Raw genomic sequence first — 16,668 nt, forward strand, 5'->3', positions numbered from 1 at the left:
GCCATCAACTAAATTAAGTATGGGAGAGTCAAAGTGTAATGTAAATACACGTGCAAACATATAAAGTCGCTAGTGTAGTGCTATGTTTGACGGGAAGCGACTCTGGTTCACACTGGAGAAAATTTAAGTGGACAAACAAGAGAGGAAGAGTAGGCGGAGATGCAGTTGGTCGTTGTTCGTTAACATCAAGTTGCAATCGAGCCGTTCCTCGAAGTCATCGAACACCAATAGCCCAAGTTGAGCAAAAGGAAAATCAAAACTCTTAAGTTAATGAAGGTTACGTTTTTGCTCCTATTTTCGCTTGGTTTCATTTGCTGTAAACAATGGAAAGCGCTCTGAAAATTGGGCCTTCTTCAATTTGCTCACCGCCCAAGATTTCCCCTTCACATTGCCATTTGCCCAAGAATTCGAGCTTTCTTCCCAGAATAGGATATGCAAATCGATGGAGCGACGCCGGGTCGCTGTCTTCTTCCTGCTCTTCCACTCCTCGGGTTAGTGATTTCTTTTCAGTTTTATTTGGGAAATTTGCATTCGAAACTGGTTTCATTGCGATACAATTGAAGGGGTGGGGTTCTTTTTGTTGAAACTTTGGTGAATTTTTGATTAGGTTATTATCAGAGCATTTATCTGTCAAGTATGAGTATCAGATGATGAGTTCAAATGGAGGGAGAACGATAATTGAAACTATACCATGTGATTTAGGAGCTAGAACACTTGTAGACTCTCTGTGTATTTCATGTTTTGTTATACATGAAAAGCCGTAATTGGTCGGATAGAATGAAAGTGTGATGAAATTAAGGATGCTTAGCTGCATTAGACAGCCTTCTGTGTTTTTTTAATAAAGAGGTGGTGATGGGCAGAGCTATAATGTAAGACTGTTGTTTTGTCTTTGTTATTTTTATTCTCGGTCCATTTCTTTGTTTAGATGCTGTGGTTTGCTCATGTGGTTGGTCGCCATACTGAAGTCTAGCTTATGTGGTTTGTGTCTCAATTTTGGTTTCTTGATCACATGTAGATGCTCATAGTAGTTCTGATTAGAAAACATGTCTGTTGTGTTACCATTTATCGTATTTGAAGAATGAGTATATGAGCGTGGTTCTAGTATGATTTCTTTCTGAGCATGGTTTTTCTTTTAGTTTTCATATATTTAAATTACTTAAGGCAGTATAGCATGATATTGCAGGCTGTGCCATGTACTGCTGAGGATGCACACAGGCGAAGAAGTAGTCTTGAATCTCTTTTTTGTTATGATAAGCCTATTCCTGAGGAAATAATTGAGAAGCCCATCGGGTTATCTTTGGCTGAGAAAGATGTTGGAGAAAATCCTCGATGCCCAAGTTGTCAGACTAATGGAGCGATTCTTTGTGCCACTTGTTCTGGATCAGGCTTATATGTAGACTCCATCTTGGAGAGTCAAGGAATCATTGTAAAAGTGCGATGCCTAGGTAATTTCTAGCAGAATTTCTTGAACAGAGCTTCTATTGGTTTGATTGGTTTATTTGGTTTGTTTTTCAACAAGCACTGGAACTGAAGAGATATTTCCTGTTCTTGAGCACTTATGAGCCTTTAGTGCATTGAGTTATTTTTAAATACTGCTTCTCTAAACTATTCAGTCCCTCAATCCGACTGTGGTCTAAGTATACATATCCTATACAATAAACAACAGTTTTTTTTTCATGTGTATGCCCGATCTAATGAGTTGGAAAGAAATCATTTTAGCATATACATTGTAACCATCTTTATGGAAAGAAGCCAATGAAATCAAAATCATTCAAAACATCTTTGATAGAGCATGTAGGTCTTACACATATTAAGTATTGGTGTCAAATACCACATGACAAGTTAATGCCTTTACCGGATTTGAATATCCAGTTTTATTGGCGAGAGCCCATTAGAATTTAGCTTTGTTGGTGAGAATCTTAATGTCTTCTCTCTTACTGTGTAGGTTGTGGGGGAACTGGGAATACTATGTGTTCAGAATGTGGTGGCCGGGGTCACATATGACTTGGCTGGTATACAAGGTTCGCTTCTCATTAAACTAGTTGCTTCACGGGATGTGTACACCTAGCACAAACCTCAAATCTGATTGCATTTCTTTAAGATATGTCGACCTCTTGAATTTTCAAATATTTGCTGTATCATTTGATGAATCAAAGCAAAATTCATATAAATGTGGCAACATCTTCTTCTTATTGATATTAATATTTCTTTTGCAGTATTGTTTTTTACTTCTATGATTTCTGTTTTGCATAATGCTTATTCAGCATTTAAATATCGTCTTTGGCCCTGTAAGAGAATTCATCTTCCACAGACATGGGATTTCGCCCTTTGCCCGTATCTAGAGCTTATCTGCTGCTTTATAATAATTGTGTTGATCGCCTGGTGTAAAAATTTACTAATACTCCAATTGGTCATGGTATTACAATTATAAAATAGAGCATGGGAAGCTGATAAGAGAAGAAATAATACCCACTTATTTAGTGAGTAAAACCATTTAACTCTCTACACCAGAACTAATAGAAAGTTTTTGGGTAAGTAAAGGATTTTGTACATGAATACAGTAACAGGAAATGGTATACCAGCCAAAGGCTTGTTTCTTTGTAAGGTCAGACAAATATGAAAACACAGGATAAGAGTCATTCTTTGCCCTTAGAATGCTATAACATCTTCTAACTACTTGTGCACATTATGTAGAAACAGAAATCAAGTAGTTCTTGACCTCAATGAAGAAGTTCTTTTGAGTGCTATGCTTGTGATCTTTGTAGACCCCGGATATAAGATGGGATTGTGCTGTCAAATTGCTGGCTTTGCGGGTTTTCTGCATAAGCAACATAATATGCTGTAATGCTGGCTTGAACCGATGCCATAGCCACCCTATTCTGCAATTGATAAAGTTAGAAATTGGTGTGCACTTTGTAGCAAGAAAATGTTGAGGAAAATTCTTCAACACTTACCATGAAATATCCAGTTAAGAAAGCATATAAGGACACTTCAGTTGCATAACTCATGTGAATAAAAAGTGCTGAAGTACCCCCCACTAGTCCACATACTGATCCTTCTGCCACCCCACATAGGAAGCAGAATGAACTAGTGAGATCAGAATCAATCAACTTCTCCATCCCGGCCCGTCTGAACATATCCCATGTATCCATTGATGCCTGCACAATCCCTTTATTGTACACCCCGACATGCACGAAACCCCACCTATTTCCATAAGCTACAATCCTCGACGCAACTCCTGAACAGCAGTTTGCGCAGAAGCACATGAACTCGTCTACATCCCCGGAGACCAAACTCACCGTTCGAGCTAAACCTCGAATAACAGCAAGAACGGGTACAAGGATAGAGCCAATGCAAATACTCCCCATTGAATATTTAGCTGCACTTTTTACTACTGCCTTGAAATCAACTTCTATTCCACATGCAAATTTCATGTATTTGATATGTGATACTGTGACTTGCATCATGTTCTTTATAATCTGCATGGTCCATGTTAAGCTTCCCAGGATGAGGAAAATGAATAGAGTGTCGATTTTGGTTCTAGTAGCGGTGGCTCCACCGATGCCAGACATCAAGAATGATGAGTAAAGAGTACTTGTAATGATCGATATAATTACTGTTGTTTTAACTTTTGGAGGATGATATGGAAGAGAAATTGTTAGTATTCTGCAGGCGTGCTCGATTCTGGGATTGACCCAACATGCGTATATGGACTGTAGTATGGCAGAAGCTAGTGCAATTATGGATGCTGCTAAACTCCCCGGTGTGCCTATAATGACGAGTAAAATACCAAATGCGCATGTAAGAAGAGGGCTAAGCCAGAACGTAGTTCTAAGAGTTCTTGATGGATTATAGCTTGTAAATGCTTGCCATAACAATCCTGTGATTCCTGAAAAAGCTGTTGAAGAGAGGACCAGCAGGTACCATTTCTTGGGGTGGAAATGATGGTTGTGGGCAGCTGACAACATCCCACGAAAAGTGAGAAAAATTATCAGGATAGCAATTAGGAGAAACTGTATGTAGAAAATGCAACGAAAGAGCTTGTTGAGTAAATTTCCATCCCTCCTCATCTCTGCTTGGGTACCATTGGTTTCCTGTATCTGCATCCAATATCACTTGTAAGGCAAAGACTAGAGAGAAATTAACAAGAGATAAGGAGTAATTTAGTTGAAGAGAAACAAGAACAAGAAACAAGGAAAAGGTGTTCATCTGCCTGTGTTAAAGATCATCAGAAGTACAAGAAACTAGAATAGGATGAGTGCTTGCGTGTATGTGTGAACAGGGATGTTTTTACGCTACCCATGCAAGTACTAATCAGACGAGGTATCAACTAGATCAAATTATGATGATACTGTACGTAAAATACTGAAACCATAACGATCACTGGTCTACATTCAAGTTGAACTGCTACCTAGCTATAGCATCTAAAGCACGTCTTAGGGACAGGGAAAACCTTGTTTCTCAATTCTGTGAGATCCTACAATCCTCCCAGCTCTGCACTTATTGCCATGAAAGTATGTTCATGCACTCTTTTCTTGGCACCAAATCATGTCTTCTTTTGTCGTTCAACTTCAAACTCATTTCAGGAAACGACTAGAAATCATCTGAACTCTCCTTCTTGATGTTGTGTGTGTACATGCATACGTTGCAGATAGCAGGGATTCCTACTCCATTAAAGTCTGAATATGAGGTGGGGTGGATAAAAGGCAAGTCAGCAGCGGTGACGTAGTGAAGAGGGGTCTCTGTCTCTCCCCTAAGAGTCTCGTGATGCAGTTGGTATTTTACCTGAATTGCGTTCACCCTTTGTATATTAACTAAAAAGACTACTGAGAAAAAGAGGAGGTGTTTGTTATCAATGCTTTTAGTTCACCAGTTCAAGGGGCTATCTAAACTCTTGTCCTTCTTTTTTCCTTTTTAACTTTTCTTCTGACCAATGACAATTTTCATATTAGTTTTTGTATTGCAATTTATGATATTCTCAATTATGAGTTCAAATCATGTTGAGAACATAGAGTTTGTCGTATTGTGAGGGTGGATTTACGGATTAGCTGGTAACGAGTCTGGTTGGCTAAAAACCAAAATTTGATTGCTCGAATATTTTTGGGATCCGGGATGGAGGACGTAGCAGTTTGGACCGGTTACAAAATTTCTAAAATTTGATTCTTTAGAAAAAATATATTATCATATGTATATGAGAGCATAATATTATTGGTAAATTAAAATTCTTTTTAGAAAATTTATATATCCATATTTTAAACTTTAAAATATTAAAATTTTTCAAAATATATATTACTTATGTATACTTAAAGCTACAAACTATTTTATAGGGCAAATTGCAATTTATCCTCCCGTGTTAGTAGAAAATGGCAAAACACTCTTATGTGAAAAATAAATTAACAATTTGCCCTCCTCAAAGTATAAAAAAAGAGCAAAATACCCCCTTGTGTCATCTTGTGTGCAACACGTGATGCGTGTGCAGCACGTGATGCATGTACATTTTTCTTATAAAATGACTTTTATGCCCTAAATGTGAACCATTAGATATTGTCTTTTATATATATCATGGTTGAGATTTGATAATTAAATCAATGACCTGTAATTTTCTTGATTTAGATCAACGGTCTACATCAACGTACAAATAAATGGATCAAATTTATTTGAATTAGATCATGGCTTATATTTATACAAGATATAAAATAAAATTTATAAACTATAAAAATAGATTTTTACAATAAAATAAATTATAAAGTATATATACACATATATATACATATAATATATATAATTAGTAAAAAAATTAAAAAATATCTAGAAAATTCTAAATTGCCGGGAGAAGCATAGTGACGCGGGGGAAGATGGAGGAAAACGCAGTACCAGGGGAGGGGGATGGGGAGGGTGTAGGATTTATGGCCCTTGACCAATAGGTAGGCCTAGGCCCAAGTCCACTATCACTTGGACGGCTCAAGCCCATGCCCCCCCCGGCCTACTTGGCTGACTTCCGTTCATCTCTCTTGGCCCATGACTCGATCTACCCCGTTGACCCGCCTGCCCACTTCCCTCTCTGGTTCATCTCCCTCGTTCTCGCTGCTGCTTTTTCTCATGGGCTTTGGGACTTTTACAATCACCTCCTTCCTCCTTTCTCTCTCAACCAGTGCCACTATTTATCAGTGGTCGGTTTCTAGTTGTGGCTAAGAAAGATAATACCCTTCCTTCTCCTCTCTCTTATTTCTGTTTGATTGAAAAGAGTTCTAAGTGAACACTAAGTGTGAGAAAATCTTTGTGGTTAAGTAAAAGGGGTCTGTGTGGCCAAAGGGCGAAGCGGCTGTTTGAGCAACCGTGAGTAGTGGCTGTCGGTCTTCGTGATCGTGTGCTGTCCCTCAATAGAGGGAAATCGTAAGCGATGGTGGGAGGGGGCAGTCGCTGGCGCTGAGAAATAGATATATATATATATATATAGATATTTCATATGTATATGTATATATATTATAAGTATATATTTGTATAAATATTATACATATATAATATATATTTATATATTTTTACTTTTTATATAATTTTATATGCAAAATTAAATCTAGACCGTTCATGTATAGAGGTAAGATCCAACGGTTGATAAAGACATAAAAAAATTAAAAAAAAAAAGAATATGGTGCGGTGCGGTACGCCCGCACGTGAGGGGGTGTTTTGCTTCCTTTTTGTACTTTGAGGGAGTAAATTGCTAATTTATTTATTATATCAGCGACGTTTTGTCATTTTTAGCTAACATATAAGGGTAAGTTGCAATTTGCCCCATTATACAATTATTTTAATTTATAAAAGTAACATTTTAAAAATATCATATCTAGAGACTGCGGGTTTAAACTTATTTTAGAAAAATTATAACTTCATATATTTATAGATTAATTATATTTAGACCCCATGTAAAGATGCAAAATCGCACTTTTTTTTAAAAAAAATTTGAAATTATATTCACACCCCCTTTAAAAATTCTCCATTTACATTTGGCCCCTTTTTAATTAGGGTTTGGATGAAAATGATGGCAATAATAAAAAATATTGCATAAATTTTTAATTTTGCTCATCATTTACGATTAAAAATATTGCATAAATTTTTAATTTTGCTCATCATTTAACATTCCTATGTATATTTTTGTACTTATAAAAAGAAATATATATATATATATATTTATATAGTGAGGTTAAACATAATTATATCTTTTCTCTTATAAGTACACAATTATAACATGAGAATGTTGAATGAGAAGTAAAGTTAAAAATTTGTGTAATTCTTCGTCCATATCCTGATGAAAATAAGACAGGTGTAAAAAATAAATTTTCAGAGGTGTAAATGTAATTTTTAAATTTTTTTTGGGGAAAATATAATTTCATATTTTCATATAAAAGTGTAAGTGTAATTGACCCTATATTTTATAAAATATTTTAAATATTATAATATGTTAATTTTTTTTAAAAAATAAGCTTTTGAAATATTTATTAAAATAAAATTATAAAACTTGTAAAATATTAGTAATTCAATTCATATGCATCAAAATCAGTATTTTGGTGATAGGTTTGTCAGCAAGTCCCAATCCTGTCTGTGAGAATGTATAGGACTTAGGCCCAAGAGTACACATGTGGTCAGCCAAGGCCCAAACTCAATTATATGTACCTAACTTTTTAATATATAATTTTTATTTTTAACGAGTCTAATTAAATTGATTTATTAATATTTATAATTTATTAGTAAAACTGTAAATACTAAATATTTTTTAAACACGCAACTCAACTTTTTTCTACTTTTTATATTTATTCTTGAACACTTATGATTTTTACTCTCACTTAATTTATGATTTTATTTATAATTTATTATCACCGTAAAATAAAAATTATTACAATCATCCATTGAAATAGGGACATGTAACTTTATTTGCACATGGAAAGGCAAGTTTACAAATATAATCTTCACCTATATATTTAAAAATATAATTTGTACCTAAATTGAGATTTGAATTGAGTTATCTACCTACTCTGGTCTAACCTATGCTCAAAAAATTCAATAAGAATAAGAACAAAACCAAAAAGTCTTTTGGTTATATATTTTAAATACGTAAGTTAGAAATATCGAAACGAAATGAAACACAAGAGTAAAACAGAAAAAATTGTACACTATATCTACAGGTTGTATATTTAAAAATGATCGAGTTGTACAACTCTCCGTGAATCTATTCTCAGTCGAATGATCAATGAGATCAAAGTAAATTATTAGATCTGATTCGGGTCGAAACGATCTAAATTATTATCCAAATGTGGTCTTTAAGGCTATTTAAATATTTTTTAAAGGTTTTTTTTTTTATTGAAATAAAAATTCAATACTAGTTTAAAGTAAAAAAAAGCTGAAAAATCCACAATGATAACTTCTCATACCAACCACTAAGGGAAGAGAGAAGAGGAAGATCCAAGAACTAATTGACAGTTGGAGCCCTTCCCTTCCAAGAAAGGAACCTCTCATCTACACTCTTCCTAAGGTAACATTTCTAAGCTACTGTAATACCATCCTCTTTCTTTCCTCTTTCCCCATTTCACTACCCCCTACCCCTCCCCACCCCCCACTCCAAAAATAACAACCACCAACTAACTTACCATCACCCCTTTCCCATTTCCCTCAATTAAAAACCAAAACCCCAACTCCTTTGAAGAAAAATCAAGAAACCCCAAATGGGCACCAAGATCTTGATCGTCTCCTCCATCCTAACCTCACTACTACTCCTCTCCCTCCTCTACATTCCCACCAAACAAACACACCCCATCACCATTTTCAGGCCAACCAAGACCTTCATAGTCCCCAAAGGCCAACCCAACCCATACAATGCCACATTTGCTTACTTGGTTTCCGCATCCACCGGCGACACAATGAAGCTCAAGCGCCTCATGCTTGCCCTATACCACCCTGGAAACTACTACTTGATCCACATGGATGCCGGCGCCCCCGAGAATGAGCATCAGGAGATTGCAAGATTCGTGTCCAGCACTGCTGTTTTTGTTGAGGTTGGGAATGTCTGGATTGTGAAGAAGGGCAATATTGTGACCTATAGAGGACCTACCATGCTTGCCACCACTCTCCATGCCATGTCCATGCTCTTGAGGACTGCACAATGGGATTGGTTCATCAATCTCAGTGCCTCTGACTACCCTTTAGTCACTCAAGATGGTATGGTGAGTGGCCCCTTTTTCTTCTTGCTCGTCACTCTATTTTCCTTAGCATTTTGGGTGTTCTTGGATCCCATTTCTTCTTTGTCATATTGAATCATATATTTCATTTTATATATACAGCCGCGCACTAATTTGGTTCCGGGCTCAGCTAGTTTTCGCGAAAAACGTTCCTTTTCTTTTTTGATTTATTTTAAAAAGATCAATGCTGATTCCCCGACTCATTGCAGAACTCGAACCTAATTTTCAAGAAAAATGTTGGTTCTTTCGTTTCCTCTTATCACAACAATATCAACTATGAATTAACATGTATCTTCATTGTAATTGTCATTAAATGCAGATCTGATCCATGCCTTCTCTAACTTGCCAAAAGATCTCAACTTTGTACAGCACACCAGCCACTTGGGTTGGAAAATGTAAGACTCAAAAGCTTCAAATTTTCAGACACTCATCAAGCACACACACTGGAGGTGTGTGTGTGTGTGATGTAATTACTAACAAGGTGTTACAATATTGATTGAGTGCAGGAATAAAAGAGGGAAGCCAATCATAATCGACCCTGGCTTGTACAGTGTGAATAAATCTGAGATCTGGTGGGTGATTAAGCAAAGAAGCCTTCCTTCTGCTTTCAAGCTTTACACAGGTTTCATTTTCCCTTTCATTTCTTTACTCTTTATTCTTTTTTGTGCCTTTTCGAGTCACTATTTGTGGTTTACAAAATTTTTTGGGAGTCTTTTTGGCATCCAACAAACACCACATGTGGGATTCTGACCACAATGTTCTACAAGAAATGGCCCAAAGTACACATCCACTAATGTTTTTAGTTCTATAGGATAGGGATTCGATATTTTTTATCTTTCATTTTACGGGATTTTTGAAATAATTTCAAAATAAAAAAGAAATTCTATAGTCCTTTATTTTATGAAATTTGCAAAATAGTCCCAACATTGAGAAATCCCGACACGTTTAGCCCTATAAATTCCATGAAGTAGAGTACTAAATATGTCGAGTGTTATCAATTTTGGGACCATTTTGAAAATATCATAAAGTGAAGGATTAAATAAGCGAGTTTTTCTAATTTTGGGATTATTTTAAGAATTTTCTAAAATAAAGAACTAAAAGTGTTGAATTCCTTATTTTATGGAACTCAGTATGTTGGATATATTTTTGAATTTGTGATAAAAGTTAGGTTGATTTTTTAAATAAAAAGACTTTGGGAAAATTAATTAAGGGATGGGATAAGGGTTAGGTTAGTGGTGTACATATAGCAAATAAATACTTACAAGTCAAGATTGATTATTAGTGTGATTTGTATATAGTTATTATTGCAAGCTACTTTGAGTGTGATGGTGAAGCTTCTAGAATGTGCTTTATTAGGTATACCATCTTCCTACCTACCTCTATCAACATTATGCTTTTATTATAATATTATTTGCATTTGTTTCATCTTTAAACCGTTGTTGCTCTTCTACGTTAAGGGGAGTGTTTGGCAGAACTTTTATTTCTGAACAAATTTTCATTTATTCAAAAAGTTAGAATTTATTGCCGAATTAAAAGCGAGATTTAAAATTCAGAAATTAAAAATAAAAGATAATTACGTTTATACCTCTGACCTATGGTTTATTTATACGGATTATTTTTGCTTTTTGAAAAAATAAATACACACTTATCAAAAATGTCATATCATTTACAAAAATCACCCATATTTTTTTTTTGAAAAATCAAATATATACCCCCAAAAAATATGAATGATATTATACAAATTACTTTTGATTTTTTATTGTTAGAAGTAGTTTCTGTAATTATACAAAACGTCGAGATTTATTACAGTGAAAAATAAGAAAAAAGTTGTGCTGCATTTGTTTATGGCTCCATGTTGTATGCCCACGTGGCTCTCCATGTGCTTCTCATTGGGCAAAGGGCCTTTTCACACCCACCCACCCACACAGAATATATATTGTTTTTTTGTTTGGAGACGAGGGATTATTTGCAATATTTTTTATTTATGATGAAAATAAGTCGTACAGAAAGTTATAAGTTTAAACGAAAATTGAGAGTATTTGCATGTAAAAATGACAAGTGAAGTTGGAATTCTTGATGCCCATCTGATGTTGCGTTGCACAATCGAATTATATATGTAAATTACACTTTTCGTCCCTATATTTTGGGCCAAAATTAATTTTTGTTCTTGAATTTTTCAAAGCATGATTTTTGTCTCTAATTTTTGTAAATTATGATAATGTTGGTTCTTAAACTTTTTGAGCCACTATTTTGATTTTTAATTTTCACAAATTCTTACCATTCAATTCCCTCATTCTTAACATTATTAATCCAAATTTTAATAGTTGGATTAAAATCGTCACATTTGTAAATTTAATTTAAAGTATAGGGACAAAAAGTGTAGGAAAAATGGGAGAGTGAGAAATTTATTTTATATGGCAAAAAATAATATTTTTTTATTTAAGTTGTTGATAAAATTGAAAGAAAAATAAATTTTAATTATTTATTTTGGTACGAAAAAAATAAACTGAATTCTGCAATTTTATCAATAAAAACGAGCAAGTAAACATAATTTTAAATTACTGAAAGATTTAAAAATTAAACATAAAAACTCTCAAACAACAAAAATAATGAAAAATTCCAGCTGCAGTAGGAAAAAGAAATTTGAGGATAATTATGTTTAGAGGTAATAAAGTAAATAAAGACAAAATGCCTACATTTTTTTTCTTTTAGTTTTTATGCTTTTATTTTTTTAAACGAAAATAAAAAATTGAATTTTAGAGAGATCCAATTATATATACTTCCCTTCCATTTCATTCTTTGTTAACAAAACATGAAACCTTTTTTCATACATTCTTTCCACTTGTATTTATCATATATACATTCATGTTTCACCTGAATCAGACAAGCTGATTCATCTTAATTAGTCTTTACAATCTTTGCCCTTCACTTTGAATAAATTGATGGTATGATTTGATGCCACATCAAAACCATAAGCCCCAAATCGAGTTTGGCCGGATCTGAACTAATCATATGATATGTACAATACATTTGTGGTGCGATTGGTATAATAGAAAGTTTCATGACAAGTCCCTATGATTAATTTGATTCAACCAAATTTGATTTGGGTAAGAATTTTCCGACCCAAAATCATCCATAGTTGCTGTTCTTAAGTAGAAAAAAAAATTGTTTTATATAACTTGCACTAAACATTACAACTTTCTCATAATTAAACACATATGCAGGTTCAGCATGGACAATCCTGTCAAGATCCTTTGCGGAGTACTGCATAGTAGGGTGGGACAATCTCCCCAGGACCCTCCTCCTCTACTACACCAACTTCGTCTCCTCTCCAGAGGGCTATTTCCAGACATTACTGTGCAACTCCGAGGACTTCAAGAACAAGACAGTCAACCATGATCTTCACTATATTACATGGGACAACCCCCCCAAGCAACATCCTAGGTCACTTGGCCTCAAAGACTACCGAAGAATGATCCTCAGCAACAGGCCCTTTGCCCGGAAATTCAAGAAGAACGATCCCGTCCTTACCAAGATTGATAGGGAGCTTCTGAGACGAGGGAGCAGGCAGTTTGCCTATGGAGGATGGTGTTCGTCGTCTGAGGATGGAGATAAGTGCGCGGATTTGCAGGGGGAGAAGTATGGGGTTTTAAGGCCTGGAGCTGGTGCCAGGAGATTGAGAATTCTGCTATCTAAGTTGATTTATACTCAGAATTTCAGTAAAAGACAATGTACATAAGTTGTAAGGCTGTTCTTTCTTTTACACAAGTATGGTTGGATTAGTTAAGTGTATTTCTAGTGGTGAAAGAGGGAAGCAGTTTAAGTTTATTTTTTGCGGAAAGTGTACAAGGAAATTTGATTGAGTTGGTGGAAATAAAATGAATGGATTTGGTGTTTGATTGATTAATTGAGGTTGGTTTGTGTTATATTTTTGAAAGAATCATTTGGTTTCGATGTAAGAAAAGATTCCGAATCACTCTTGATCTTAGGTAGATCTTAGGTTGCGAGATTGGTAATATAACATTTTTCATTTCGTAACTTAGGATCTTTCCACTTTTGATTTTGTTGGTTGCGAAATTCTTATTTCTATATCCTATAACTTTAAAAAAGTAACAGTTTTGGTCCTATGATGTCTTCCCGATAGATGTTTAAAGGAAACAACATGGCTGTTAAGTGTACAGGACCAAAAATACTATTTTTTTTAAAGTTTTGAGATCGAAAGTGAGAATCATGGAACATATGAGATCAAAAGTGTAATGACTCTAATAGCCACATGTTAAGTACGTGGTATTTTTCGTTACAATATACGATAAAAATATGTTATGGGACAAAAAATAAAAATGCCCTAAGTTATGGGATGAAAAAGTGCCATTTTTCATGGGAGATAAATGAGGTCCTACACAATCAGCCTTTGGTCTCAGTTTGTCAGTTCAACTAATTGCGTAAATTTAAATCATTTCGATACTTAAGTTAGTAAGATCACAAGAAGAATATATAGTTCAAATGGCTGGCATTGAATGCGGTATCCGTTTGTACGATAAATTGAGACCTCTTAATTCAAGAATGATCAGATGGTCTCTATGAATGATAATGTCAATGGATAAGCGTGGATCCTCATAGTGTTCAACGACTCTCATATATTTTAGGGATATTATATATCGTCATATAATAGACTTCATATATGATTTTTATATCGATATAAAAATAATTTAAACACTATCAATATTTCATAAAATATTTCTCAAAATGAATATTTTGAAATATGAAATTACCAAAAGTGAATCCCTAATTTCAGATCCATTGCTAGAGAATTTTGTTCTTGATTACGAGTCTTTATCTTCTAATTATGATGCTATTATGAAGTGTACTTCAATTAATAATTACATATATATGTTTTGATTTTCTTATAATTAACTCATCTCTATTTCATTGAATATTGTTTAGGTTTGGTGAGGAAGGACTTCATAACAAAATTATGAATAACTCCAATTGGACCCAATAATTACTTTAATCTTTTAGCAAAATATTTTTTAGGACCCATAAAATTAGGATAGAATTTTTTTTGGTATCAAAATCATGGCAAGTGTCGTTTTAGCTCCAAAGACTTAAAATAATACTTTTTTAGTTTCATGTTAACAACAAGAGACGTGTCTCGAACATGCCCGATAACTCCCGTTAACGTTTGTTGAGTCACGAGTTGGGGGTTTCCTTTTGACTTCAGATGACAAAAACAGGATAAAAGAATAAAAAGTTCCCTTTCATACTATCCTCTTGCAAACTCCAAAAAACCCTAGGCTAAAATCGAAGAATTCCGCTAAACTTTTTTATTTTTTCTTGCATAGTTATTTAACATATAACAAGTGAAATTATTTACATAGAGAATTACATACAAAATCAGCATAATTTAAACCTACCAACATCATTACTCTGCCAACAATTAAAAAGAAAAGCACGCCAAGTTTTTTCTTCCTCTTCAAGAGCTCGATTTCTTCTTCTTTTTTCTTCATGGCTTGTGTAAAAATATTTGGCACATGACCAATAATGGGAGGCCCAAAATCCACCACTCATTTGGATGGCTCTCATTAAATCATCAAGGCCCGCTCATTCCACCCATGACCCGGTTCAATCCATGCCCGTAACCCGACTCGATTTAGCTTTTAACCTCAAAAATAACCTTAATCATTTATACTCATCTCTCTCTTTCTCTCATATGCAGCAGCCGTTTTTCCCTTCTCCCTCTCTCTCAAGCCGGCCTCTCTTCTTCATTTAAACATGTCTCCTTGAATCCTTCAACAATGGCTTCCCAATATTATTGGGAAGTCACACAACTGCCTTCCCAATATTATTAGGAAGTCACACAACTGTCTTCCCAATGTATTCTCTTGGTGAGAAAGGAGCAATCGTGAGTGGTTGTGGTTGTCGGCCTTCTTGTGACTGTGTCGACAGCCTCGGATCTTTGGCTCCCTGAGCATTCTTTATTTGCTTTATTTTACTTCTGTAATTATTATTATCGTTGTATTGTTGGCTTGTATTATTTAAGGATTCAAAACCCCCTAAATCTGTAATAGTTGAGTTAGAGATTTACAAGCTTCCGCTGTGGGGTTTATACCCAACAGCTTGCTTTAACTTCATCTTCTAACTAATTCGTTTTGCGCAATAAACTTGGAACACAATCTTGATTCTTTCACATATCAGCCTATCTTCCCAATCAAAAAAGTTGCAGCCATTTGATGTCAATAAATCGACACAAGTGTTAAATCTTCTTTTTGAATTTTGATGTGTCTAAGATGTCCTTAAATGAACTTGTTTCCCACAGTAAAAAAAACATCTTGTTGTGTGTATGAAAATGATGAAGACATTTATATCAAATTATAATGCCGCGAACATAAAAAAAATAAAAAATAAACAACATTAAAAACATGATGATAAGGCGAAGAAAATAAAAACAGTTATGGTGGAAGAAATCTCATTGTCAGCCATTTTTTCCTCCATTTTTGCCGCCTCACATGTTTTCCCTCCTAAAGGAATAGTTAAGAAGTTACTGGACCTTAACGATAGTTATCAGCCATGTGCAACACATATTAGACTAAAAAAATATAATTTTGAGTTCTATAAAACTAAAAGCGACACTTATCATAATTGTTGTATCAAAAAGATATTATGCCATAGTCTTATGAGATTAAAAAAGTAGTTTGTCCCTTAAGTTAGTAAGATCACAGAAAACATATCTCAACGAATGATAATGTCAGGACATTATTTTTGATTATGTCAATGACTCAGTATAATTTGGAGGTATTATATATGGTCTTTTAATAAGCTGCATATATGGTCTTTGCATTAATATAATATCAAAATTATTTAAAATCTATCAGAATTTCATACAATATGTTTCAAAATGAGAGAGGATTTGAATTTTTTTGAAAAATAGAATTACCAAAACAAAGCCAAATAATTTATTGTAAAGGATTTAGAATCCCTCATTTCAGAGAATTTTTGTTCTTGATTACGAGTCTTTAATTTACTCTTCTAATTATGATGCTATTTATGAAGTGTACTTCAATTAATAATTGATCCCCTCCCCCCGTCCCCCCTACCCTGCCCCCCGTTCCTTCCATCCCCATAGAACGGGGCGATGCGCAAACACCATTGGGATATGTCGCTGTTGCCCAGTTGTTGCCTAGTAGTCGTCGCCTCTCTGTTATGAGTATCTATAAATAATAATTTTATGTATTTATATTTTTTTTGTTGTGTCTAATTTTTTCTTAAGCTGGTGTATTGGGTTATATATTTTATTTTAATTTATAATATATTTTAAAAATTATAAAATACTTATTATTTGCACACAGAGACGTCATGTCACAAAAGCTAGCTAGTATTAAGTGTATATAAGACATAGAAGAGATTAAAAAATTGTCCAGCCAGTATAAAATCTCCAAAGTCG

At 34.4% G+C, this 16,668-nt stretch overlaps 3 protein-coding genes across 4 annotated transcripts; 2 read left to right on the forward strand and 1 right to left on the reverse strand.

Moving 5' to 3' along the window:
• On the forward strand, positions 109-5,009 carry LOC105155738. Its single transcript, XM_011071670.2, has 4 exons — positions 109-491; positions 1,184-1,445; positions 1,946-2,021; positions 4,652-5,009. The coding sequence occupies exons 1-3, from the start codon at positions 324-326 to the stop codon at positions 2,002-2,004; spliced, it is 489 nt and encodes a 162-aa protein (XP_011069972.1). The 5' UTR covers positions 109-323; the 3' UTR covers positions 2,005-2,021; positions 4,652-5,009.
• On the reverse strand, positions 2,459-4,645 carry LOC105155737 (protein PNS1). 2 transcript variants are annotated; one of them, XM_011071668.2, is made up of 3 exons: positions 4,454-4,645; positions 2,955-4,100; positions 2,459-2,879 (listed from the first exon to the last, which is right to left on the reverse strand). In XM_011071668.2, exons 2-3 carry the CDS (start codon positions 4,068-4,070, stop codon positions 2,745-2,747), a joined length of 1,251 nt encoding a protein of 416 aa, XP_011069970.1. In that variant the 5' UTR covers positions 4,071-4,100; positions 4,454-4,645; the 3' UTR covers positions 2,459-2,744. The 2 variants fall into 2 exon arrangements, with proteins under 2 accessions (XP_011069970.1, XP_011069969.1); XM_011071667.2 differs by having other exon boundaries at positions 2,955-4,645.
• LOC105155739 (beta-glucuronosyltransferase GlcAT14A) lies at positions 8,497-13,134 on the forward strand. The gene is made up of 4 exons (XM_011071672.2): positions 8,497-9,207; positions 9,547-9,622; positions 9,734-9,849; positions 12,452-13,134. Exons 1-4 carry the CDS (start codon positions 8,715-8,717, stop codon positions 12,964-12,966), a joined length of 1,200 nt encoding a protein of 399 aa, XP_011069974.1. The 5' UTR covers positions 8,497-8,714; the 3' UTR covers positions 12,967-13,134.

Source organism: Sesamum indicum, linkage group LG2 (genome assembly GCF_000512975.1).
Source record: "Sesamum indicum cultivar Zhongzhi No. 13 linkage group LG2, S_indicum_v1.0, whole genome shotgun sequence".
Classification (NCBI taxonomy): Eukaryota; Viridiplantae; Streptophyta; class Magnoliopsida; order Lamiales; family Pedaliaceae; genus Sesamum; species Sesamum indicum.

Bases quoted from the DNA above. Each gene is read 5' to 3' on its own strand.
- LOC105155738 (XM_011071670.2), top strand. From the start codon at position 324: ATGGAAAGCGCTCTGAAAATTGGGCCTTCTTCAATTTGCTCACCGCCC. The intron at 492-1,183 runs GTTAGTGATTTC...ATGATATTGCAG, and splicing joins CCTGCTCTTCCACTCCTCGG to GCTGTGCCATGTACTGCTGA. The intron at 1,446-1,945 runs GTAATTTCTAGC...CTTACTGTGTAG, and splicing joins TGTAAAAGTGCGATGCCTAG to GTTGTGGGGGAACTGGGAAT.
- LOC105155737 (XM_011071667.2), bottom strand. From the start codon at position 4,106: ATGCAGATACAGGAAACCAATGGTACCCAAGCAGAGATGAGGAGGGAT. The intron at 2,880-2,954 runs GTAAGTGTTGAA...TATCAATTGCAG, and splicing joins TCTTAACTGGATATTTCATG to AATAGGGTGGCTATGGCATC.
- LOC105155739 (XM_011071672.2), top strand. From the start codon at position 8,715: ATGGGCACCAAGATCTTGATCGTCTCCTCCATCCTAACCTCACTACTA. The intron at 9,208-9,546 runs GTATGGTGAGTG...CATTAAATGCAG, and splicing joins CCCTTTAGTCACTCAAGATG to ATCTGATCCATGCCTTCTCT. The intron at 9,850-12,451 runs GTTTCATTTTCC...ACACATATGCAG, and splicing joins TGCTTTCAAGCTTTACACAG to GTTCAGCATGGACAATCCTG.